The 26,388-nt window shown below is 41.8% G+C and overlaps 2 protein-coding genes across 5 annotated transcripts in view; both read left to right on the forward strand.

Moving 5' to 3' along the window:
* arhgef39 (Rho guanine nucleotide exchange factor (GEF) 39) overlaps window positions 1–5,870 on the forward strand; it is a 64,405-nt gene extending 58,535 nt beyond the window's left edge. The window contains exons 9-11 of the mRNA XM_069156404.1: window positions 2,719–2,839; window positions 3,384–3,481; window positions 5,065–5,870. Coding sequence (XP_069012505.1) covers window positions 2,719–2,839; window positions 3,384–3,481; window positions 5,065–5,101 — 256 coding nt within the window. The 3' untranslated portion in view covers window positions 5,102–5,870. The remainder of the gene's footprint in view (window positions 1–2,718; window positions 2,840–3,383; window positions 3,482–5,064) is intronic.
* A 6,371-nt stretch (window positions 5,871–12,241) lies between these two features.
* Window positions 12,242–26,142, forward strand: LOC138202437 (protein NLRC3-like). Of its 4 annotated transcripts, none has more exons than XM_069156405.1 (9): window positions 12,242–12,336; window positions 14,169–14,310; window positions 14,423–14,542; window positions 14,654–14,773; window positions 18,629–18,867; window positions 19,062–20,835; window positions 23,966–24,139; window positions 24,853–25,026; window positions 25,836–26,142. In XM_069156405.1, the coding sequence occupies exons 2-9, from the start codon at window positions 14,180–14,182 to the stop codon at window positions 25,843–25,845; spliced, it is 2,742 nt and encodes a 913-aa protein (XP_069012506.1). In that variant the 5' UTR covers window positions 12,242–12,336; window positions 14,169–14,179; the 3' UTR covers window positions 25,846–26,142. The 4 variants fall into 4 exon arrangements, with proteins under 4 accessions (XP_069012506.1, XP_069012509.1, XP_069012508.1 ...); XM_069156406.1 differs by having other exon boundaries at window positions 12,256–12,341; XM_069156408.1 differs by lacking the exon at window positions 24,853–25,026.
* Window positions 26,143–26,388: the final 246 nt, after the last annotated feature.

The raw sequence follows: 26,388 nt of genomic DNA on the forward strand, positions 1-26,388 counted from the left end.
ATAACAGCAGGTGGAAGGTGTAAACACAAAAGTGTTGTTTTTTTCATCTTCATAGAATATATATTTTTGTACCTTGTAAGACATGTTATTTTTTTCAGAAGCGTAATGGAAAGATGATGTGTACTTTTTATTTGGTGCATTTTGTGTTTGCAAAACAAATTGATTTTATGACATTTATTATTTTTGCTTTTCTTCCAGTTCCTCACTACCCTATCTGATGAAACGCATGTAGCACAGAACCTCCCCTGAATGTGGTATTAATGCAGTTACACTTGAGCAGGAATGTGCAGAGAGAGCTGTGATAGTCAGCAGGTGTAGAATGACTTGTAGTAAAACTTTGACACAGGCTCATACTGTACCTCCGGCCTACCTGTCTCTCTGACAGCCTTTCAGCATTGATCAGCCAGACCTCAGTAACTCTACTCCTCGCCTGCCTGGCCCCAGCTTCCCAGAGGAGGGTCCGGGTCAGCCTCACAATGTGGAGGGGCCGGCTGTGCTAAGGGCCCTGACCCCGGCGTGCACAGCCGGGCTAATTAGTTTATCACTTTGTCAGAGAGGAGGCTGTCAAAGAGCTCAGACCACCCAACAGATGGGGGCCCGGGTTCTGCAGGCTGACGGCTCTAAACTCCAGGGAGTTTAATTAGCTGTGGTGAAGGACTGAGGAGAGGACAGGCTGAGAGGACCAGGGGTCACCGGCACTCGCACCACTAGGGAGGAGGGCAGGGTTGAAGCGTGTGTGATTGTCTACACACAGTTGAATTATTGATTTAACAAAGACTATGAGGCCATCGAATGTTGCTCTCAATGATGATCAAAATGATGGGAAAGTGATATTAGACACCATTTTGACACGGTATTCATTGTTCCAGTGCTTTCTCGGTTTTTGATGGAAAAACATCTATTTTACTGAACTTTTACTATAAACACTCATCTGGGATTCATATTCACAACCAGCCCGTCTCTCATTAGCTTAGAGAAAGCTGTTACTCTTCAACACTTCACAATGAGTGTTTCCTTTTGTTACAAACAAACACATGCACATAAAACTCCGGACCAAGAGGCTGAATTAGCGTGTGGATTAAAGTGTGTTGAGGTGGACTGAATAGTGTAAAGTCTCATCCGCAAAGTTTCTAAAAGGGAAACGTCTTCAGAAAACTTGCCTTCTGATAACACGTATTAGATATGCAGTATGTAGTGTAATGCTGGGCATCGTCCATATTAGCATCAAATCCTGTTATTTTTTTTATAAGATTCCATGGCCAATAGTAAAGTTATTGAGGTTATTGATTTTCATTCAGTTTAGTTCATTTCAGTTTACTGGCTGTAGAAAAATGAACTGTCCTGGTGGTAGAAGTGTCCTCAGATCAGATGTGGAAATCTTTCTGAATTTTGTTAATGCTACCTTTAATCCCACCTACTGGTGGATGTACAGGGACTGATGCAGCGGCAGTGGAGGCTGCATGTCCAGCTGCAAGTTGCATTATACTATCTTATGGTATTTATTTATATTTTCTCTGTCCCCTGACCAGTGTCCACCCCTAGAACTTAACATGAGATACTGTTTATGGCAGAATGTGATAATTGGTTGGGAAGCAGTCAGAAGACAGAAGGATGCTTTTTACTCTCCGTCTGTTGAAATGTTTGTGGAGAAATTCTGTACATACGTTTGAGGTCCCACAGATTCAGTGTTTGTTACACGGTGTGTACAATCAGAGAGAACTGACGGGTTTATTATAACACAGTGTACTCGCGTGACACGTATGCTTTATAACACTTGTAATTTTTAGGCCTGCATGTGACTTTATGTGTATAGTGTAAATGTTTTCTGTTATTTCAGCTTTATTTTTCAGTTTTATTTAGTGCTTTCAAAAGTTTCTGACTTTTTAGCTGGTGTTTCTTTGTTATCACACGTTGCAGCCATTGCTGCATTGACCTTCACGGTGCTGTAAATACTCTGCAGTTTGTTGTGTCGTTAGAGTTCATGCTGCCCTTTGTGGCCATAACCACCATCGTTTTTACCATAAAGGCTGAAAATTCACCTCCAGCTTCAAGTTGTCAGTGACAGACAATGAGACTAAACCATTAGAACTATACACCAAAACTAAATGTGGCATCAAGTGTCAACCCGTCGTGACTTCACCCGGTTGTTTGGTGAGCTGCCGGTTTGAATCCTCCAGTCTGGTACTTCAGCTGATGCCAGCTCGGTTTGTTTGGAGCCAGAAGTGACCGTATTGGCCGAGCTGGGGAGGAGTGAGGGTCAAATCTGACTGAGAACGCCAGACATGTCAATCAAACCAGGTGTGTCCCCAAACATACTTCTCTTTGAGGCCTAAGATCTCACTTATTGTTGAATTGTGTTGAGAAAGAATTTAGCTAATGTCACCATGATGGCTTGTGGAAAAATGGACTGACTTTGTATTTCATGAGAGAAGATGACGCATTTTTCATGGGAGCCTATTGGGGCCAGATGTTTTGGGGCCAGCCCCTAAGCACCCACCGTGGTATTATACTTCAACATCAACTTCACGTTGCACACCTGGACTATTCCCCCATTTTTGTATATAAAGTCTTAATGTGGCACAAACAAATGACCCCGGTCTTTAAGATCCATGTTTAGCCTCCTAAAGTGAGCATCTGTGTTGTGTTAGATTGACATCTAATACATGAAATGGTGCCGTTAAACCTAAAACTACGAACTTGTGTGTGCCGTCTTCACAGGAAGCTGCAATCTAAACAGACCGTCGTCCATCACAGAGACGAGTTGTGCCGTCGACCTCTCCGCTCTGCTGCCGACGACCAAAACACACCGAGCGGTGGTCTCAGCCGGAAGAGAAACACGGTGAGTTCGGTGTAACGCGCACAATAACGCCTCGAAGCTACCGAGTGTGCGTTTATCTGATATCTGAACGATCTGTTAGGGCAATCTGTTAGGCAGATTAAAGAGTAGTTTGAATTATTCTGAAATTTTATTTTAGATTCAGAATACTAGTTTTATATAAAATGGATAACATTTTGATGAAATGTAATTTCACGTTACAAACCCTTATTTTTGGTTTGCGGCCAATTTCATCCAGAATAATTCCTGGCTCATTATATTAAAGAATTTATCACAAATTTGATATATTGAAATAGATTTTGTTTGTTCGTGACTGCAGCTTGGATGATGATCTGACCTGATCTTTAGGACAAATTCCAACATGAATAACTCCAAATGCTGATGGATAATGAATAACAATGAAGGATATTTATTTCCAAACTTTAATTATGATGTTGCCTATTTAGCCATTTAGTACATTTTAAAGAAATGTTCAGGATTTGAGGCTCTAATACACAAGCATCTATCATGCCATCAGAATAAATAGCGTCTGTGCTGCTTCCTTCAGGTGAGCGCTGAGACCGGTGAGCATGATCGGAAGCCTCCAGTTGAGCAGGAGTGCAGCGCCCCCAAGAGGATGAAGCAGTCCGATGCTCCTGCACAGAGGTGAGATCGTTGTAGTTGTACTGGTCTCAACTTTTTATTCTATCAGCAAGCTTCGACTTCCCTTCCTCTCAAACATGTGTTGTGTTTACTGTCACTTCACTGTGAAGTCACAGCTTCACCGGATACGGTCATATGGAAGTGCAGTGTCCTTTTACATACATCTGAAGGGGAACATTTCTCTGTGCTGGAGGTACCAGATGATTTTGTAACATTCATACAAGTTTGGAGTAAATTGTGGCCGAGTACGTAACGTACTCAAGGATCAGGCACACGAGGAGACGCAAGGAGACGCAAGGAGACGCAAGGAGAGTGGAGTCGAAGCAACAGGCATTTAACACAATGAGATATCGTTGCTCACTGGAGCCTCATTTTAATTCTCCATGTGTTAGAAACGTACAATGTATTTCTGAACACTTGAGTTTGTAATTTACAACCTGACTCTTCTGGCGTGACCCGATCTTGTTGGTTCTGTTTCAGATGACATCTTTAATCCAGCAGTTCTGAGAGGGTCCAGTTATGTGATGTGGTGGATAAATAAACTGTGTAGAGGCGGGGCTCGCCCACAGTTGTGGGTCTGATGTGGGTTCAAAATTACAAACATGGTAAACTGAAAGAAGGGGGGGGGAAATTAAACCCAGAATCCACCAGTTCTGTCTGTGGGTGAAATCTATGCTTATTCAGAGGATGTCAGTTCAGTAGGTGGTCCATCGGTGTGGTCTCAGATGGATTCACATTCGCACTGCTAGAAGAAGGTGGCCACATGTGACCTGGACCACCTTCAGGTTTGGTCTGATCAGATCGGATCTCAGTGCATCCTTGATGTGGAGGCTGTTCAGACCTGCCATTAACATGAATATCAGTTTTATATTGCATTACTGCCACCTGACAGGAGTAACAAATCACAACCAGGCGCCGGTAAAAACCCGGGAAATAGGCTCATTGCTGTTATAACAGCGGGTTTGACAAGTAGTTGGAAAGAACACTTCACTGCAGAGCAGGCAGATCAGCTCGTGCAGAGAGAGCAGATTCATCTTCACAGTAATAATCTTTTACATTGCAAGTTTTTCAATCCCATAATCGCTTTCAGCTGCCTCAAGATAGCGAAGAGCCAACCTGACCACACCCCATTTTAGGATCAGCATGCCCGTGGGTTCTCAGTGTCACAAATACATTTGTTATTTAAATGAGGTGGGCGCTGGACAGGAAAATATGGTCATGATTTTCGAAATGGCATTAAAGAATAAAAACCTGCATAGTTTATGTGACTAATGTCTTATTACCTGTATTTTTACTGGCACCTGTTTGTAATGTGTTACTACTGCCACAGGGGGGCGGTAATGTAATTTAAAGCTGTTTCCCAGCAATTATCGAATGGTATTTCTGCCTGAAATGTCATTCCCAAGGGATAGTATGCATAAGATGTAGTCTTCATGATATTTCTTGTGGCTTAACATCTGAATCCATGTGTGAAAATGATTTGGGTTTACAAAGTAGTATTCATATCACAAAATGAGTTGTAAGTGGTGGCTGGTGTGTATATGATTGAATATGAGTTGAAACCATTTTATTTGTGTGTCCTGCAGCCCAGATGTGTCCACCTCCAGCTGTGTGATCCTGTGATCTTCAGACTTAAGAGAATTAAGTCTGAGATGAAGATGGACGCTGAATGCTCCGTCTGAGCTTTTCACTTCAGACTGACTTTTGTGTTCCACTCAGCTTTGCCAAATATGATAAACATGTAACTGTATGTCTGGGCCGTTAACAGTTTCATTCTTTACTGTTTTTAACATGAAGGTAGGAGAGCTTTGTTAATGAACAACCACTTTACTGTTTTCTATCCTGTGCAATCTTAACTGTGTTGACATGCTACTCACCAAATATGTGCCTAATGTTTAAGTGTGAGCAGTAAGCTGCTGGTGTGCAGCAACGATTCATCTCCTCACAGGAGACAGCAGTGGTATTGATGAGTTCACTGCTGGAAGTCCTTTTTCTCTGTCTGTACCTGAAGGCATCACTCCACCAGTCTCATTGGTCAGTGAATTTTACATCAAATTCACAGGCAGTCTTTAGCTTTAAATAAAAATACAAAAATATCTTTTGAAATAAGCAATAAATTCTTGGAAACATTCCATAAAATTCAGCTTATTATTATTGGACCACAGTGGTTGGTAGGAATCTTCTAAAAGGGACCAAATGTCTGACTTTCAAAGTATCTAGTAACTTCACACGAGCATTCAGACCACTGATTCTGTCCAGTCAGCTGGTCTTCAGCTGCCTTTACTGACTGAAGGGAAGAGAAAACTGCATATAGTGCTGTTTTCTGCACTTTCTCTGAAGCCAATAGGTAACAAAATACAACTATTAAAAAAAAAAAAAAAAAAAAAAAAAACGGGTCACAATAATGACTTCAGTGGTTAATTATTTGTTCTTGGTTCATTTCTAAGTTGTTTTGCATTTATTTTCAACATTATAATGGTGACAATGATTATTATGAATTATTATTATTGTTTATAGTGTCCATTACAGTCTTTCTATAGGTATGACTAGGAATGTACATTTTACAGCCTGACATACATGGATTCCAGTCAAAGTCCATGAGCTAAGGGAGCATCAACAGCAGTCCCTCCATCATGCAGCTTGTCGTTGTTGTTCATTCAATGCACACTCGATTAATTGACTGAATGCCAGACACACAGAAGTTAAAGCTTTTTTATGAGACACATTGTGGTGAATTGACTGAACTGAATGAGTGCATTTAATGAGCTCCGAGGGGTCTAGAAAATATATTCATTGTAGAGTTCTATGAAGTATCTGCTTCCAGGCGAGACAACCTGGTCAACAGATATGATGTTTTCTATGATTTTTATTTTTTTTATTACATCATATTTTTATCCTTCATTATACCCTTTAATCATATCCTTTATCAGCAAATCAACAAATGTTAGTGTTTCCTCTGTGCGTATCATGTATTTTATCAACACTATTCAGCATTTTCATTTTATTGTGTATTTTTCAGATTATCTTTGAATATCCTGCCTTATGCTCTATAAAGCTGTTACACTGGTTACAAATCATAAATAGTGATGGACACGATGATTTCCCAATAAAACTCAATAAGAAATCCTTGTGTTTGTGTATTTTCCAACTCTGATTCACTGGATGAAGACAGAGCAGTGTTGTAGCAGCATTTTTCATTTAAAAAAACAGCATAGACCTGGTTTTGTTTTTATTAGTACGCCAACAAATAATTTATTTTATTTGTTTTCATTTTTTGTGTGTGTGTGTAGATGTTCTTTTAAAAAAGCAAAAACTCTTTTCCAACTGTGAGTCTTACTGGCAGCATTCTGCCATTCATCACTTCATCTCCACAATTTCCATCACACTTTCAAGGCTATCTTAAAACAATCGTCAGGTGATCCAACAAACAGATTTTACTCAATGATCATTGCTTTTGCTTTTACTTGTCAATGGAAGATCCCATTTGAACATGCTTCTGTTCAGCAAAAATATACTGCAGATTTGATCAGAAGTTACTGCAGTCTTGAGTTACAATTAATTCAAATCGTGGAAATGTTCTTCCAATGCTGGTGGTTTTGTTTGTTTGTTTGTTGTTTCTTTTGTACCAAATTCCCTCTGTGTTTTCCCAGTCATTGTTCTTTCTTCAGCTGTGACGCAAGAACAATAATACAATTTGTGTTCTAAAATAATGACAAACCGCGATTGAAATGACTACATGGTGAAACAGCAAGAACAACAGACTATTAGGATAAAGAAAGACGAGTTGAGAGAAAAACTAAATAATATCAGAGATCAGTTTTTGCCATGTCAGCGTAACAAGAGTCAGGATGACATTTGCAAAGAAAAAAAAGACGTGGTCGAAAGATCAGGTCCACGTGTTATATGCAGGGTTCACAAATCAAAAAGCATTTAATGTTAAATTATGTCTTTAACAGAATCATGACTCACAAATTGGATTATTAATCCCCAAGCAGTAGCATGCCAGAATGATGCTGATGAAGACGTTTTAAATATTCAGCACTTCTATATGTGGACTGCAGAGAGGGAGTGATTAGGTTTCTATTTTAGATGACAGAGGATGGGTGGTCACTTCATCTGCAAAGTCCACATCCTGTGAAACTTACCGCATGGATCACTTTCTTTTCAACAGTAGATGGTCAGACAGAAAAAAATGTGTCTGAGGCGCCACTTGTTCAGTGCTCAGTGTGTGCAGTACCGCTTTACCAACACAAGAGGGAAGCAAAGACAACTCTACCAACTCTGTGGCATCGAATGAGCCAGTGTCTACTTCAATACAGTCTGTGGTCAGTACAATACTCCAATTGGACAGCACCGACAATTGCCAAAGGTGCAGTTCTGCAGTTATGCCGTGATCACGCACTGCGATTGTCCATTTAAAAAGTTGAGTGCAAAGAGGAACACGTGAATGTGCACTTCTGGTAGATACGAGTTTATGCGATTAAATAAAAAGTAAACGTCTGAAAGCTCAACGCAATGCAATTTGAGAAAACACGTACAGATCGACAAAATACAAGCAAATTAAGAAAATATCTTCACAAATCTGACATCACAGATGCAGCGTTTATTTTTTTTTTTAAAATGGAGCACGCAACTTTCTTCTGCTGCAAACATGGCGCTCAATTCATGACCTTTTTATTCAGCAAGTTGTCTAACTTTGTAATAAAGTTAGTGTTGCTCAAAGTACAGTAAGCTTATATAGAGTTTGACGCACAATCGTACAGTATCACAGATGGCAAGCCAGTAAAATAGCAGCTTTTTTTTTACACTTTTTAAAATGTGACATTTCTATCTGTATTTGCTGAAACAGTCAGAGACACTGGGCTCAAACGAAGGATTCACCCCACAGCTGCTTCTACAACCCCGTTTCCCAAAAGGTTGGGATGCTGTGTAAAATGTAAATAAAAACAGAATGCAATGATTTGCAAATTGTAAAACCCATTGTTAATTGAAAATGGAATGAAGACCGCTTATCAAATTTTTAAACTGAAAAATGCTATTGTTTTATGAAAGATATGTGCTTATTTTAATTTTGATGCCAGCATTTCAAAAAAAGTTGTGACAGGGTGATGTTCACCACTGTGTTTCTTAACAACACTTTGTAAATGTTTGGGAACTGAGGAGACTAGTTTCTGGAGTTTTGAAAGTGAAATGTTGTCCCATTCCTGCCAGAGATAGGATTTCAGCTGCTCCACAGCTCAGGTTCTCCTTTGTTGTATTTTTTATTTCATGATGCTCCAAATGTTTTCAATAGGAGGCAGGTTGGGACTGCAGGCGGGCCAGTAGCATCGGTTCTGCTCCCCCCCCTTATGTGTTCCAGGTGATGCCCGTTCCCAGGTGACAGCGAGAGGATTGGGTTACACCTGGCAAAGAGGAAGGTGCACATTCCTCTCGCTTATTTTAAAAGTGGTTCTATAGGAATGTGGAGGGGTGCACCCTCTCTTTTGCTTTGTTTTTTCTTTCTTTGTTTTGTTGTTCTAAATATATTTCATTTAATTAATTTTTCTATTTTGTTTGGCACGACCATTTTGTCCCAACCTCCCCCACATCCTGTCAACCTGTGTTCGACTATTAATGAACCGCTTTACTTTGCTACTGCTGCATTGACTCATTTACATGTTGGTTATTGTGTTGTTGTTCTCCTTAAATCCTACCAAGGTGACCTAACCAATCATAACCCTCCACGGTAGGGTGTGGATGGCCATGGATTTTGAAATATCCTCTACAGCAAAGGTCCCCAACCACCGGGCTGTGAACCAGTACTGGGCCACACAGAAAGAATAAAAAACTTGTATTTATTTATTTTAATTGTATTTACATTAGCCTGCATGGTATTTTATTTTGAAAAATTACCACTTCCGTCAACGCCTCTTTCTCTTTTTTTCATGCACAGATAAGCCCACAAGTTAACCCTCGCAAAAATGAGCAGAAAACAAACGTATCTGGGGAGGTTCCTTATAAAGGGAGAAAGACCGAATGATGAGACAACAGAGAAAAACAAGACAAAAAAATAAATAAATAAACTTTGGGTGGGTTGGGGAATATCAATACCAATACCACTTATCTGAACTGATACTTATTGATACTCTTATCCAAAAAATTAAAATAAAGACATAACATAAAGATGAGACAAGATTCAATTGTTTTCAGTTATGACTCATTTTCCTTCAACCTGCCCCTCAAGCGCCGAACTGAAAGCAACGAATGAGTAGATGACTTCCTTCCTTGATTTTTACGGTCGGGACACATTAGTTTTTAATGGTCTGCTCACAACAAGAAGCTGAACACTGTCGGGGATCTGCCTAAGGAGCATTAAATGCATTAACTTGTCACATCATCTCTAATTCCCGTAGTATCTGAGTGTTACAGCTGTATAGTGTTATATAGAAGAAGAAAAGTACTGCGAGGGAAAGCAAAAGTAGTCCTGAAAAAACCTTCCCTTGTCATTTTCCATTAAATATTTATTTACATGATTTACAAATAATCATGTTATTTTTCTTTACATTTTACACACCGTGCCAAGTATTTTAGAAACAGGGTTGTACAAGTTCTACTCTTTCTTTGTCTCATGTTGTGCACATGCTCTAATGGAGATGCTTTTTTTATTATTATTATTGTTGACATTCATTGTTTTTTGTGCCTTTTACTATAACTTATACTCACTCAATAAATAAACGTCATTTGATTTGAAGACGGTTTTAGTTTTGTATTTATGAAACCTTGTCCAACACACACACACACACACACACCGCACACACAACGTTAGATAAAGGAAGTGACCACTGAAAGTTGAAGTCTTGCGGTTCAGACTTCATTTTGGAGGCAGGGTGACTTTTAACAGAACTTGATTATTGTGTTACTGTCGGAGTCTCTTCCGGTGGTCGGAGGGAAGAATGAGCTGATCAGCTGGATAGATCTGTGGATTCAGAGGCTCCAGCTGATCAACTGCTCTGAACTCTGAAACTGCGTCACAGACGTTCAGAAGTCACAGATTCAAATCGGGAACAAAATCCCCACCGAGTCCTTCTTCTCTTTCTGTTCTCACTGTGTTCACTGTAAACCTTTGGACGTGGCCACTGAAGGTCTGATCATAAAGGAGCCGCAGGTCGTGGAGTGACCGCGTTAACGTGAACGCCGTGTGATTATCGTTGCTCCTGAAGTGTAGTTACGGTAAGGTGCGGTTGCAGCCCGCGGGGCTGACTGTATATAAACGGAGCAGCCAATACAGTGTACATTTACAAGGGACACGTCGACTCAGTTTAACGTTACCCACAGGAAGACAGATAGAGGAATATCTATTTTCAAATAAAATACCCTGTGGCACTCCGATTGTATACACCACACCATTACAGCAGTGTCTACCTTGTCTTTTAGTCAGGAGAAGAAATACGTTCTCCTGGATGTTAAATACATTTTAAATAAATGCATCACACACGTGACATAGACCACGTGCCCTGTGGACTCCCTGAATCAGAAGACTGAATTTAGATTTAGACTTTATTAATCCCACAGTGGGGAAATGTAGTCATCATAAAAACACAAAAAGGTGCACACAATAAGACCAAATTTACAAATACGTATACAATAAAATAAGATAGATAAAAATAATTATTTTACAATAAAAAAAATTAGAGCAATGCATAAATGCACACACAAACTATACAGACAAAAACAAATAAAATAAAAATACAATACAATGAATAAATACAGCTTGGGATGAGTGGAAAGTGTCAGGTGCTGTGAAATGAAATGAAATACAGTGTAACATTATTTCAGGGTGGTCTTGAACAGTCTGACAGCCGTCGGGACAAACGACCTGCAGGTGGCGCTCTTTCCTGCTCTGAGGGTGCAGCAGTCTGAAGGAGCTGCTTAAAGCTCCTACAGCCTCATGGAGGGGTTGAGAGGTGTTGTCCATGATCCATGTCATCTTGGCTAACATCCTCCTCTCACCCACCTCCTTTATGGAGTCCAGAGGACTGTCCAGGACAGAGCTGGCCGTTTGGACCAGCTTGTTCAGTCGTCTCCTGAAGAGGACATCCGTGTTGTCCGACCAGTTCAGTTTATTATTGAGGTGAACACCCAGGAATTTATAAGTGTCCACAATGTCAATGTCCAATCCCTGGATGTCCACCGGTGTAGTTGGTGTTTCCTTCCTGCAGAAATCAATCAGGTTGGTCTGTGGTCGGAGGGAAGAATGAGCTGATCAGCTGGATGGATCTGTGGATTCAGAGGCTCCAGCTGATCAACTGCTCTGAACTCTGAAACTGTGTCACAGACGTTCAGAAGTCACAGATTCAAATCGGGAACAAAATCCCCACCGAGTCCTTCTTCTCTTTCTGTTCTCACTGTGTTCACTGTAAACTTTTGGATGTGGCCACTGAAGATCATAAAGGAGCCGCAGATCGTGAAGTGACCGCGTTAACGGTTCCCTCGCTGTGCATATAAACTACTGTCATTAGTCCAATATTATTATTGTTATATTACTTTCATGTTGTTATAAAATACTCACAATACAACCTAGTGTGTGTCTAGACTGTCATAATTTAGCCCTCCCCATGTACTCAGGTCTTTCATAAAAAAAATGTGTTTTTATCTGTCATTTCCCTAAATGACGGAAAAAAATTGATCGATGACAACTTGCATTGAACATGCAACAAATGACCCCCCCCCCCCCCCCCCACACACACACACACACACACACACACACGCGCACACACACGCACGCACGTTAGATAAGGGAGTGCCTCGCGAAAGTGAAACTATGAAGTTCAACCTCCATTTTGAGTCGACAGAGCAAGCGGGAGAAAGCTGAACATGAGGTAGGGTGAGTTTTAACAGAATATGATGATTATGTTACTGTCGGAGTCTCTTCCGGTGGTCGAAGGGAAGAATGAGCTGATCAGTTGGATTCAGAGGCTCCAACTGCAACTGCTCTGAACTCTGAAACTGCGTCACAGACAGAAGTCAGATTCTAATCAATACCGTGTGATTGTCGTTGCTCCTGAAGTAGTGTAGTTACGGTAAAGTCCTGCTGCAGCCAATAGATGGTATATTTACAAGGGACACGTCGAGTCTTTGTTTAACGTCACCCGCAGGAGGGCGGATAGAGGAATATCTATTTTCAAAATAAAATACCCTGTGACACTCCGTTTGTATAACACCACACCACTACAGTAGTGTCCACCTTCTGTAAATACATACACTACACGTATTTATTTATCTATTTAATTAAAAATAGGCCGAAGACAACATATCAAATGTTGAAACTGAGAAATGGTATTGTTTTATTTAAAATATATGTTCATTTTGAATTTGAAGGCAGCAACACATCTCAAAAAGTTGTGATGGGGTCAACAAAAGACTGGAAAAGTTGTGTAACGTTAAAAAAAAAAAAACACCTAGTGGAGCATTTGTCAACTGATTATGTTACCTGGCAACAGATCAGTAACATGATTGTGTATAAAAATATAATTTCCGAATGATGTTCCTCATAGTACAACTACAAAGAATTAGTGGATTTCATCATCTACGGTTCATAATATAATTAAAAGATTCAGAGAATGTGGAGAAATCTCTGAACAGAAGGGACAAGGCTGAAAACCAATATTGGATGGTGGTGATCTTCAGGCAGCACTGCATTAAAACAGACACTATTCTATGATGAAAATCACTGCATGGGCTCAGGAACACTTGTGAAAACCATCATCTGTGAACACAGTTCATCGCTGCGTCCACAAATGCAGGTTAAAACTCTCCAAAGAAGAAACCAGATAGAAACATGATCCAGAAACACCGCCGCCTTCTCTGGACCGAGATCATTGACGATGGACTGAGGTGAGGTGGAAAACTGTCCTGAGGTCTGATGGATCACAATCTGAGATTATTATTGTAAATCATGGACGCTGCATCCTCCAGGTAAAAGAGGAGAGGGACCATCCAGCTTGTTATCAGCGCTCAGTTAAAAAGCCAGCATCTGTGACGGTACAGGGATGCATTAGTACACATGACATGGGTAGCTGAACATCTGGAAGGAAGCATTAATGCTGAATGATATATTCAGGTTTTGGAACAACATATGCTGCCATCCAGACAACGTCTCTTTCAGGGAAGGTCTTGTTTATTTCAGCAGAACAACGTCCAACCACATTCTGCACGTATTCCAACAGCATGGCTCCGTTGTAGAAGAGTCCGCTGATAAACTGACATCCTGCAGTCCAGACCTGTCAATCATTGAAAACATTTGGAGCATCGTGAAATGAAAAATACGACAAAGGAAACCCTGAACTGTTGCAGCTGAAATCCTATGTCAGCCTAGAATGGGACAATATTTATAAACTCCAGAAACTGGTCTCTCAGTTCCTAAACGTTTACAGAGTGTTGTTAAAAGAAGAGCTGATGCAGTTCAGTGGTGAACATGACCCTGTCCCAACTTTTTAGAAACGTGTTGCTGCCATCAGATTCAAAATGAGAATTTATGAATAAATATGGTCATGATAACGGTCCAAATGAGGTTGTGAGTAGTTTTTAGTCAGATGACCGCCGCCTCTAAATCACCTTACGTCTCCAGAAACAGGGAAACCAGACTTACTCTGGTTTCTGATGATGTTGGTGTTCTGAGCTCATAGTCAAGTGTTGCTGCTTTCCTTCTCAGACTGACTGAAGATGAGTGTTTTAATGGAGGAAGAGGAGGACCGAGAGGAGTCTCCAGGATCCATCTGTCTGTCCATGAAGAGTGATCGGTCCAAAGATGATCCTCCAATCTTCAGTTGTGAACCAGAACCTTCAGACTCACAGTAAGAGACTGTTGTTAATGATTCAGTTCTTAGACATGTTTAGAGGAAACTAGAGACCAGATTGATTAAAGTCAGTGGACACATGAAGACAGAAACATGTTTGTGTTTGTAGAGATCAGTTCTACAGACAGAGAAAAGAGTCTCCAGGATCCATCTGTCTGTCCATGAAGAGTGATCGGTCCAAAGATGATCCTCCAATCTTCAGTGGTGAACCAGAACCTGTAGACTCACAGTAAGAGACTGGTTGTTAACGATTCAGTTCTTAGACATGTTCAGAGGAAACGAGAGCAGATTGATTAAAGTCAGTGGACACATGAAGACAGAAACATGTTTGTGTTTGCAGAGATCAGTTCTACAGACCGAGACAAGAGTCTCCAGGATCCAGCTGTCTGTCCATGAAGAGTGATCGGTCCAAAGATGATCCTCCAATCTTCAGTGGTGAACCAGGACCTTCAGACTCACAGTAAGAGACTTTTGTTTGTACCGGTTCATATTCGGGGCACCACTTTCTGTTAATCACAAAGACTCAAGATTTACATTTTATATATTAAAAATGTGATCAGTCAACATAGTCTGAAATGTGATTTCTACATTCAGGGATTTTCTTTTAATATCTTCCAGGAAATACACAAAAACAAGTGCTTTGTCGAAATAAGGATATTTATTGAACAATATTTACGCCAAGAATAAACTATATGAATATATATTGTAGTGTATGGATCATGGATGTGATGAACAGGATTTCTGAGCTAACAGAGTGAATAATAGTTATTAATGATGATAATAATAATAATAATAATAATAATAATAATAGATTATTAATAATGGAGCTAGTTCCTGATGAAAATGAGAGATTATGAATTTAGAATTGGATAAATTTAGCTATCAGAAATCAACTCAATGGATCAAAGTGCTCAGATAGATTCTGCCTACTGGAGGGTGGTCCCATCTTTACTGGAGGGTGGTCCCATCTTTACTGCGGACCTCCATGCAGATGTCAGGGCCTGAGACATAACAGAAAAAACTCAAAAGAGATAAAGCTACATCAGGCAATCTGTGGGTTCAAGATCTTTTGTGCTCGACAGAAGGAAGCAGCTCATTTAGCTAAAAGTAAAGCAGAGCTGGTGGAATGGAAACATATACCAAGTTTTCACATTTTCATTTTTTTGATTGTAAACTATAGTATTTGTAATCACTAGTGCAGTTTCCATTCATCATAGTCTGATTGGCAGCATGATTCCTGGCTTGTGGTATTGCTGTGTAGCTTTCTGTTAAGAGAGTGAAGTTTCAACAGGATGAAGAACAGCCATCAGTCCTCGTTATCAGTCACTACACAGTCTCATGTCCTCCGTCCTCTTTAGCAAAGTTTTCCCAGTTAAATGTTACGTTAACGAATTTGAACTCAACAGCCTCACATTTCTACCTTCATTTGCTACTCCAGTTTCAGTTAGATCTTCACAGATGTGCTACCTCGGGTCTGTCCCTCTCTGTGTCCCAAATGCTGCCCGGTATTTTATATTCTCCCTTCTGCTCGCTCAAACTTATTACTACCGTAGTTTGAGTGCTGATTTGACTTCGGCACTCAAAAGTGAAAGTGCAGCCTCAGGCTTATCAAAATGTCTGATCAAGGCAGACCCAAAGTAAAATGAAAACTGTTTTTCAACCATTTGTAGTAGAAGTATGAGTTTGGTCTCGTTTGAAAGGAAACACTCTGAAGTTTTGTCCCCAACAGTCAGAGTGTTACTGGCACTGACTTATACAAGTTTGAACACACTAAAATAGAAGATTTTTTTTTATTCTTGCCTGAATATTTTTGTAAAAAGTTCCTGTAAATGACTGAAGCTATGAGGTATTAACTGGAAAACACAATGAGGCTACAGTATAAAGTCTGACCTCATCCAGATTGAAAGATGATAACAATAGTACAGAAAAATAATGTTTTACACATGTTCTTTTGAGTGTATGTCCAGGCATTTCCAAAGAAGATGGAGACATACCGAGTAATATGGTGGAAAATGTAATTTATATAAAGAAAGAACGGATCAAACTATTTACAATAACACATATGAGTACTATAAAGTTTATAAAAGGTCCATCTGGCATCGTTTTCATGATAAAACTCTTAAAAATCAGCTATCCAAACGTATTTCTGCCCAAACACACGGGAAGAGAGTGGAGGATTACCATCTTGACAGCCAGAGTCAGGAAGCTGGAAGAATCGCCCCTTAAAGACAAATATCCTCTGTTCAGAATCTCATTGGTTATACAAAGCGGCAATCATTGCCAAAGTAGCTTGTGATTGGATGCAGATGTACTGCAGATGTGCATGTATATACATGAAAGATTGGCCCAAGCTGGTATCGAACCTGCGTAATGTTTTGGAGAAGCCTTCTACACAAGGTCACACCAATACAGAGAGAGACAAGCATCATGGTTGGGAGGAAATAAAATGGAATAACATGCGAGAAACAGTGGCCACAACGTGGTATCAAACCAGAAATCTCTGGTGAAGAGTTCTAGTCGCCATGTGGCATGCTTCTAAATCACTTGACGATCACATCATACTTATGCAGACATGGACACTTTCGACACAAAATGTTCCTGCTAACATTGTGAAAGAAAACATAAATCAGAAATGGTCTTCTGCTGCCCCCCTCTGGATTGTAACAGTAACTGAGGTTTGCTGCATTACCTGTCAGCATGTAGGAATGAACAGCCTTTACCTATACGTTGGCTTGTGATCTTGTATTTTTGCTTCAATTTCATGGCACAATATAGTAATATTGTATTATAAGAGAAAACTTTTAAAGGGTATAATTACATATGAATGTATGAACATTTGCTAGTTTTGATCAGGACGGATTTTGTTTAAAAAATAAACTCTATGAAAATGTTATCTATACATATTTTATGTCATGTTTTGAAGCAGATAACTTTTTCCTCTTAGTTACTAGTTTATTTCAAAGTGATGCACAATGGTTGAAAAGCTTAAAAGTTAGAACAAAGTAAAAATCTGAATAAACGATAGACAGCAGAACAGAGCTGATGACTAAACTTTCTACAGCTGCATCATACAGAAGACAGAGACACTGGCAAACAGGGGATCTCTCTTCTCACTAAGAAGTACTTTTAAAGTCAAAACTGGACCTTTTATCTCCAAAATGAGCAAACTGTGAGCATCTCACAACCTGGCCATACAGATGTGTGCATTTTTTATATTCTTGGTGCACAAATCAGGATTTTATCATGAATTGAAAAAGCTGTAATTTCTGCTGTTGAATGAAGTTCCAGATGTGATTTTTGTATGGCAGTGAATGGCAGAGTGGAAGAGGTTCCTGTCATTGAGGCGTTTTCTGAACAAAGTGGAAGTCTGTTGGTTAAGACCGGCCCACTGTGTGGAAGAAGAGCCTTTTTCCTACATTAGTTGAAGAAATGATGCCTGTAGAGTGAAAATTATGGTCCTGGTCTTCAGTTGGAGAGAAAATTCTCTAAAGACTTCCTGAGCTGTCATCTCTCTGTTGGTCACATGACTCACTCTAGAAGACACAATACACACCCATTATAAACCAAAAACTGGTCCAAAAACATAATCATACATCAAGTATGGTTTTGAGAAAACTAAAAATGAAATCAAAAAGCCTGGAAATAAACCAGTGGCAAAGATTTTATGGAAAATGCTTAATATTTTCATATTTACAACTCCTATTAAAATGAAAAGTAAATGCACCATTGTCCCGAAAGAGCTGAACATTTTGATAGTTTGATTGTTTCTGTAGCTGTAAGTGAGCGAACTGTAGCAGCATTTACACTAATAAAGATTCAAAGATAAAAATAACCCGGCACAGAAACAATTGTGTTTGGTCCCGATATGGCTTGAACCCTGATGATGAACAAAAACAGCAACCAGAAGCACCACTGCTCTGTGTCACAGCTTTTTCGAGCTCCTCTCAAATTTTTTTGTAACCCAGGCTGCTATCAGAGCGACTGGAAAACAGTGAAGGACACAATCACCTGTCTGTGGTGGGATGTTCATGCTGTGAAGTAACTTCAGCAATCAAAGTGTTTGTATCCATAGAAAACTGCAGGCAGATCACAGTGTTTAATAAGACAGAGAGAGCAGTTCATGAGTTTCTGAACACAGGACAGTGGAAATAGAAGGAAGCATCATCTTCATCACAGACCGAATGCTGAATTCAAACAGAAAAGTAGCTTCACTTTCACTGTCCTCTGTGTCCTCTGAGCTTCTGACAGACATGTTAAATCCTGATTTTAACAACAATCAGCAAAATATTTTCGTGATCATGAAATGTGTTTACAGGAGGGGTGTGACGAAGAGGAGGAATGTCTCTGAGGACCAGCAGCTGTCCTGCTGTGTTCTGTGTAAGGACATCCTGAAGGATCCTGTCTCCACCAGCTGTGGACACCGGTTCTGCAGACAGTGCATCACCGAATGGGAACAGTCGGCTCTATTAGGAGACTCCTCCTGTCCCAAGTGTGGAAAAAGATCCAGAACCAGACCTGCACCGCAGACAGACAGTCAGACCAGCACTGTACAAAGTAAGACTGTCCATTTGTCTGCTGAGGACTCAGTTCTGAAAACTGGACATGTTGTTTTATACTGTCTCATTTGTTACATCAGACATTTTAATTATTGTAAATCCAACAGAACTGAACCAGTTTCCTCTTTCTGTCTTTGGTTTGTGTGCAGCTTCTCTTTCTTTAGTCTGACAGCTGTTCTTGTCTTTGTCCAGATGTTGGTCTGCAGCAGGTTTTAGATGAACATAAGATCAGTCTGAGGAGGAGATGTGAACATGTGACTGAAGGAAGTGATGAAAGAGGAAGTGGAACCCTCCTGAAGAGGATCTATACGGAGCTCTACATCACAGAGGGACGGAGTGAAGAGGTTGATACCCAACATGAGGTGAGGCAGCTGGAGACCAAGAAGATCCTCCTTGACACTCCAATCAAGTGCCACGACATCTTTAAAACCTTCCCCGACCAGCAGAGACCCATCAGAGTGGTTCTGACCAACGGCGTCGCCGGTGTTGGAAAAACCTTCTTGGTGCAGAAGTTCTCTCTGGACTGGGCTGAGGGCTCGGAGAACCAGGACATCAGCATGGTGATTCTGCTGTCGTTCAGGGAGCTGAACTTGATCCGAGATGAGCAGTACAGTCTTCACACGCTGCTCTGTGTTTTCCATCCAACGTTCCAGAAGGTCTCAGCAGAGCAGCTCGCTGTCTGGAAGCTTCTGTTCATCTTGGACGGCCTGGATGAAAGCAGACTCCCTCTGGACTTCAGCAGCAGGAAGCTCATTGATGTCACTCACGAGTCCTCCGTCGACGTGCTGCTGACCAACCTCATCAAGGGGAATCTGCTTCCCTCGGCTCTCGTCTGGATAACTTCCCGACCCGCGGCGGCCAATCAGATCCCTCCTGAGCGTGTGGACAGACTGACAGAAGTACGAGGCTTCACTGACGCCCAGAAGGAGGAGTACTTCAGGAGGAGGTTCAGTGATGAAGAGCGGTCCAGCAGCATCATCTCCCACATCAAGACCTCCAGGAGCCTCCACATCATGTGTGGAATCCCCGTCTTCTGCTGGATCAGCGCTACGGTTCTGGACCACATGTTGACCACAAAGAAGAGAGGAGAGCTGCCCAACACCCTGACTCACATGTACTCAAACTTCCTGCTGGTTCAGACCAAGAGGAAGAAGAACAAGTACGATAGACACGAGACACGTCCACGGGAGCTGACGGAGGCTGACAGGGAAGTTCTTCTGAAGCTGGGGAGGCTGGCATTTGAACAACTGGAGGAAGGAAACATCATGTTCTACCAAGAAGACCTGCAGCGGTGCGGTCTGGACGTCACAGAGGCCTCGGTGTACTCAGGAGTTTGTACAGAGATCTTCAAGAGAGAGTGTGTGATCTTCCAGAAAATAGTCTACTGCTTTGTTCATCTGAGCGTTCAGGAGTTTCTGGCTGCAGTCTACATGTTCCACTGTATCACCACCAGGAACACAGAGGTGCTGCAGCGCTTCCTGGGAGAAGACTACAAAGACTCATCTCTGGATGACTTCCTGTTGAAAGTCATGGAAAAATCCCTCCAAAGTCAGAATGGCCACCTGGACCTGTTTGTTCGCTTCCTTCATGGCCTCATTCTGAAGTCCAACCGGAGACTCTTAGGAAGCCTGCTGGGTCAGAAAGAGAGTGGTCCAGAGATCATCCAGAGAGCCACCAAGTATCTGAAGGAAATGAACAGTTATGACATCTCTCCAGACAGAAGCATCAACATCTTCCACTGTCTGATGGAGATGAACAACCTCTCAGTCCATCAGGAGATCCAAGACTTCCTCAAGTCAGAGAACAGATCAAAGAAGAAACTCTCTGAGATCCACTGCTCAGGTCTGGCCTCCATGCTGCAGATGTCAGAGGAGGTTCTGGATGAGTTTGACCTGGAGAAGTACAACACATCAGATGAGGGACGACTGAGACTGATCCCAGCTGTGAGGAACTGCAGGACGGCTCGGTGAGTCCGCATGTGATCATTAATGTTATCAGTCAGATCAGTAGTTTGGTTCTTCACAGACACACAGGATGTATTTCTTTAGTTTAAACAGCTGACCGGTCAGTTGTGTTGTTTAAAAAGCTGTGAGGATTCAAATGATGATCAAACTGTTCTTCTGTTGATTTACAGGTATTTTTACATGATTTCTGAACCTTTCTTTTCTCAGTACATCATTAGTTGGGATGTTCCAGTCGGACCGATCCATCCGTTTTGAATTGATGGGTATTGATGACACTGAGCTGTATTCAATTCAATTTTATTTATATAGCACCAAATCACAACACAGGTTATTTCATGGCATTTAACCCATTAAAGTCCTTCCAGCAAGACTTTACAATATTTTACAGAAAAAAACAACAATTCAACAATTACCACATAGGTTAGAAAAACTCCTCTTAACAGAAAGAAACCTCTGACAGAACCAGGCTCAGAGGTGGGCGGAGCATCTGCCTTGACCGGTTGGGGTGTGAGAGGAGAGCAGAGAGAGAAAAGGACAGCATAGAGATACAAGAGAAGAACTGTTGGTGGAGACGACAAGCGCAGAGCAAAGACATGCAGCTCCATGACGGGACATCTGGAAAAGAAAGAACAGAAACTACGCGAGCGAGTGAACTGAATGGAGGCAACAGACAAATAGCAAAAACTATGGGAGAGAGAAAGCATGAAGTTAATGAGATGTGATGGTGAGACATGAGTTATAGAGAGTGAAAGAGTGAGAAGAAAGAAGCTCAGTGCGTAACGAGGTCCCCCAGCAGCCTCGGCCTATAACAGCATAACTGCAGGATGGTTCAGGTCTACCTAAGCAGCCCTAACTATAAGCTTTATCAAAAAGGAACGTTTTGAGTCTAACCTTAAAGCTAGAGAGGGTTTCTGCCCCTCGAACACAAACTGGGAGCTGGTTCCACAGGAGAGGAGCCTGAAAACTGAAGCTCTGCCTCCCATTCTACTTCTGGAAACGCTAGGATCCACAAGTAGACCAGCGAGAGAGAAGATCTCTGTCAGGATGATGACAACAAGGAATTACAATAATCCAGCTTGAAAGTAACAAATGCTTGAATGAGTTTTTCTGCATCACGCTGACGAAGGATTTTCCTGATTTTATTAATATTACGTAGATGAAAGAAGGCAGTTCTGGAGATTTGCTTTATACGGTGTCTAAAGGACAAATCCTCATCAAAGATGACTTCAAGGTTCCTCACAGTGGTTCTGGAGGCCAGAACAATGTCATCAAAAGTAACTAAGTGATTACAGAAAGAGTTTCTGAGGTGTTTAGGACCAAGTACAATAACTTCCGTTTTGCCTGAATTTAGAAGCAGGAAGTTTTTGGTCATCCAGGCCTTTATGTCTTTCAGACACTCTTTAAGTTTTACTCACTGATTTGTTTCAGCTGGTTTTATAGAAAGATATAGCTGAGTGTCATCTGCATAACAATGGAAGTTTATGCAGTGCTTCCTGATGACATCTCCTAATGGAAGCATGTACAAAGTGATTCAACTCTGATCCTTTGTGTTACGTCAGCTGTCACATGGTGTCATGAACAGAGAGCTCAGTTTGTGTCAGGATGGAGAGCTGAACTCTGACATGTGGAGACGTGAAGGCTGTCAACCCGAAAGCTGGTGAAATCTTCACTGGACCCTCTGCAATTTACGTACCAGCCTCAGGTGGGAATGGACGATGCCCTCATCTACCTGCTGCAACGAGCTCAGTCTCACCTGGATGGAACCGGTGACTCTGTGAGAATCACTTTCTTTGATTTCTCCAGTGCATTTAACACCATCCAACCACTGCTGCTGAGTGAGAAGCTGCGGGTGGACACGTCCACCGTCTCCTGGATCACTGACTACCTGACAGACAGACCACAGTTTGTCCGTCTGGGCAGTGTGCTGTCTGATACGGTGGTCAGTGTTACTGGAGCTCCACAGGGAACTGTTCTGTCTCCCTTCCTGTTCACCTTATACACCACTGACTTCCAGTACAACTCGGGGTCATGTCACCTGCAGAAATTCTCTGATGACTCTGCAGTGGTCGGGTGTATAAGGGATGGACGGGAGGAGGAGTACAGGGCAGTAGTGGAGGACTTTGTGGAGTAGGCTGTTAGAAATCAGCTATTTCTGAACGTGGCCAAGACCAGAGAGATGGTGGTCGACTTCAGGAGGAAGACGACGGCTCCACAACCGCTGAGAGTTCTGGGAGAGGAGGTGGACATGGTTGAGGAGTACAAGTACCTGGGTGTCTCCATGACAACAGACTGAACTGGAAGACCAACATCAACAAACTATTATCCATATTGGATAACCCTGACCACCCTCTCCACCACCTACTGCAGGGACAGCGGAGCACGTTCTCCAATAGACTCATCCAGCTGCTGTCACAAGGACCGATACAGGAGATCATTCCTGCCCACTGCAATCAATAAATCACCTCTGGTTGTTTGTTTGTTTTATTTTAATTCATTGCATTATTGTTTTGCTTTGTTTTGTTTAGTTTAATTTAATATTATTCTATTTTTTTAAATATTTTTTACTACCTTTATTTTTTTTACCATTTTTATCATTTTTATTGCTTTGCCCTGTATGTGGTGCTGTACCATTAAAAATTCCTTTTGAGGAATTAATAAAGTATCTATCTATCTATCTATCTGTCTGTCTATCTGTCTATCTGTCTGTCTGTTTAATAATATTAAAAAGAAAGCATCACAACAGCTTGTAACATCTGTGATGCAGCATCAATAATAACAGAGAGATCTTCAGGGGAAGCCGGTCTCTCCAGATACAACCCCATTGCCTAAAAAGTTGGGACACTGTAAAATGTAAATAAGAACAGAAGAACCAGTCGAGGCAGATGTTCTCCACCTCTGGTTCTGGTTCTGTTGGTGGCTCTTCCTGTTAAAGGGTTTTTCCTTCCAGCTGTCGCTCATGTTAAACTGTTGGGTTCCTCTCTGGGATGTTCTGCGGGATGTTCTGTTTTACTGTGTTAAAGAGCCCTGAGATGAATAAAGTTCTGATTTGGTGTTAAATAAATCAAACTGAATTGTTTATAACGCTGATTGCTGCTTTTATAATAACACACTTTTGTTATTCTCTCATCACAGATTAATACGATGTGGACTCTCAGAGACTCACTGTGAAGTCGTGGCCTCAGCTCTGAAGTCCTACCCCTCCCACCTGACACATCTGGACCTGAGTTACAACGACCTGAAGGATTCAGGAGTGAAGCTGCTGGCTGCTGGCCTGGAGACTCCGAACTGTCGACTGGAGACTCTGAGGTCAGTTCACTGCTGCTGCTGCAGTTCTTCTCTGTTCATGTGTCACACTTAAGTTCATGTTGGAGATTTCTGAGCACAAATAAACTTCAGGTATAAACTTCAGAACTTTCAGAAAAGTCCTGATGAGCTTCAGACCTTCAGACTGAAACTGAAACCAAATAATAAAGCGTCTGCATGTTTGTCTGAGCACACAGGTTCACACATGTTTGAATACAACACTCACATGTCCATATGGACATGAAAAGACGTGTCAGCAGTCCTCCCTCCTGTCCACTCTGTCTGGGAAGAAATCCTCTGATCACCTGACTCCAGCGGTACCAGATGGACGACATCATCCACAGCCGTGTTGTGTGTGAACATGTAAAGCTGACAGTGATCCGTGTCCTCAGCAGTCTGATCACAGATCCAGTCGCTGTGTTTCCTGTGTGAGCTGCAGTGGAGGGACAGGAAGTCAAAGAACCAACTTTGTTCTCAGTCGTCTGTCCCTCTGCTGGGTTTGTGATGGATTTCATCCATGCAGAGAAAATCAGTGAAGAGTTACTGAAACTGAAGTTACATGGAATCTTTGACTGGCGTTTGGAAGTAACTGATGATGTTTGTAGAAGACCGACATGATGATGATCCACAGTCACAGATCACAGAGGACAGACTTACTCTTTAAAGGAAAAACTGATCTGTTACATTTTTATCTCCATCTTTTATTCTTTATTCAGATTGAGGGGTTGCAATATGTCAGAGACCAGCTGTGATTCTCTGGTCTCAGCTCTGAAGTCCAACCCCTCCCATCTGAAACATCTGGACCTGAGAGACAACAAACTACAGGATTCAGGAGAAACGCAGCTGCGTGGTTTTCTGGAGAGTCCAGAATGTAGACTGGAGACTCTGGAGTAAGTTTACTGTCTGTATATCTTCTCTGTTTAATCAGCAGCTGCAGCTCATTCATGTCTCATGTTCATGACTGCAGACTGACGTCAGTAGAGGGTTTCTGACAGGAAGTAGAGAGACGGCAGTTCTCATCTATCACATCTGATCTCAGACTGTTTGTTCTCTCATTTCAATCTTGAACAGCTGATAACTTTCATCTGTGTCACAGATCTGAGATCAGTCTGACTGCAGCCTGCACATCACAGAACAAGTATTACATTATGGGGTGGCACGGTGGTGCAGTGGTTAGCATTGTCGCCTCACAGCAAAAAGGTTCCGGGTTCGAATCCGGTCCTGGGTCTTTCTGTGCGGAGTTTGCATGTTCTCCCTGTGCTTGCATGGGTTCTCTCCGGCATCATCCAAAAACGTGCACCTCAGGTCAGGTTACCTGGCGCCGCGCTAGTGGCAGCCTGTTGCAGCAGTTCCCCCCTGAGAGCCCCCCTGCTGTAGCGAAGAAGAAATTTCCCCTCGGGGATTAATAGAGTGAAATAAAAATTAGTAACCATGTTGGACCTACTGGAGTTACCTACTAATTATGACTCAGCAGTTTGTTTCCTCAAACCGTGTGCAGGTTTGTGAGCTTGGAGCTTAGCATGTTGTCTCCAACACGTTAACATGAGAGCTATAAGGAAGCAGGCTGCTGCTGCTCTGAACAGGACTGAAGTTCTGCTGCTCTTTATTCTGATGTGCTGCATCACTGACTGACAGCTGATAGAGGGAGTCTCTGCAGACACTCAGTTCTCACCTCTGTTCTCTCTGCTTCTCTCTACAGATGGTGGTGATGATGTGTGTGAAGGAGAACAGGACAGTGTGTGTCCTGATGATCAGAGAGGTTGAAGCAGCAGCAGGTGTACAGAGACTCTGACTGGGCCGGGAGGAGGATGATGATGATCTGATGATGTCCATTGTTAAATCTGTGTGTGGTGTTTTTTGTGTTTGGTTTGTTGTTTTCCTCTGTGGCTTACGATCCCTATAAATACACTGCTGTAACTTCTCCTGTTGTTCAGATCTCGACAGACTGCATAGCACTGTGTTGGATGTGGGTCTTCTCTGCAAAGAATAAAAGACACAAAAGACAATCTGACTTAACTCCTCATTTCAAGCTTTCACGAAGTCAAATTTACACAACAGTCCACATTGTCACCACCAGCTATTCAGAGGAAGTAGTATCCCCGCTCTTGGAAGCCCCAAATGCAACTCAAAAACCTACCTCAAAATTAAAACTGCAAGCAGTGATGTATGGGCCCTTGCACTCCCGCGCCCCACCTCCCGTCTACCCGTCTACCCGACGTGCAGCGCGTGAGGGACCGCATATCCCCGCTTCT

The sequence above is a fragment of the Embiotoca jacksoni genome, unplaced genomic scaffold, assembly GCF_022577435.1.
Source record: "Embiotoca jacksoni isolate LCO1_2020_lvr unplaced genomic scaffold, fEmbJac1.0.p SCAF_21, whole genome shotgun sequence".
NCBI classification, from domain to species: Eukaryota; Metazoa; Chordata; class Actinopteri; family Embiotocidae; genus Embiotoca; species Embiotoca jacksoni.

Coding starts and splice junctions, on each gene's coding strand:
- LOC138202437 (XM_069156405.1), top strand. CDS start 14,180: ATGAGTGTTTTAATGGAGGAAGAGGAGGACCGAGAGGAGTCTCCAGGA. Junction 14,543..14,653: donor CCAGAACCTGTAGACTCACA/GTAAGAGACTGG, acceptor TTGTGTTTGCAG/AGATCAGTTCTACAGACCGA. Junction 24,140..24,852: donor TGTCGACTGGAGACTCTGAG/GTCAGTTCACTG, acceptor TTCTTTATTCAG/ATTGAGGGGTTGCAATATGT.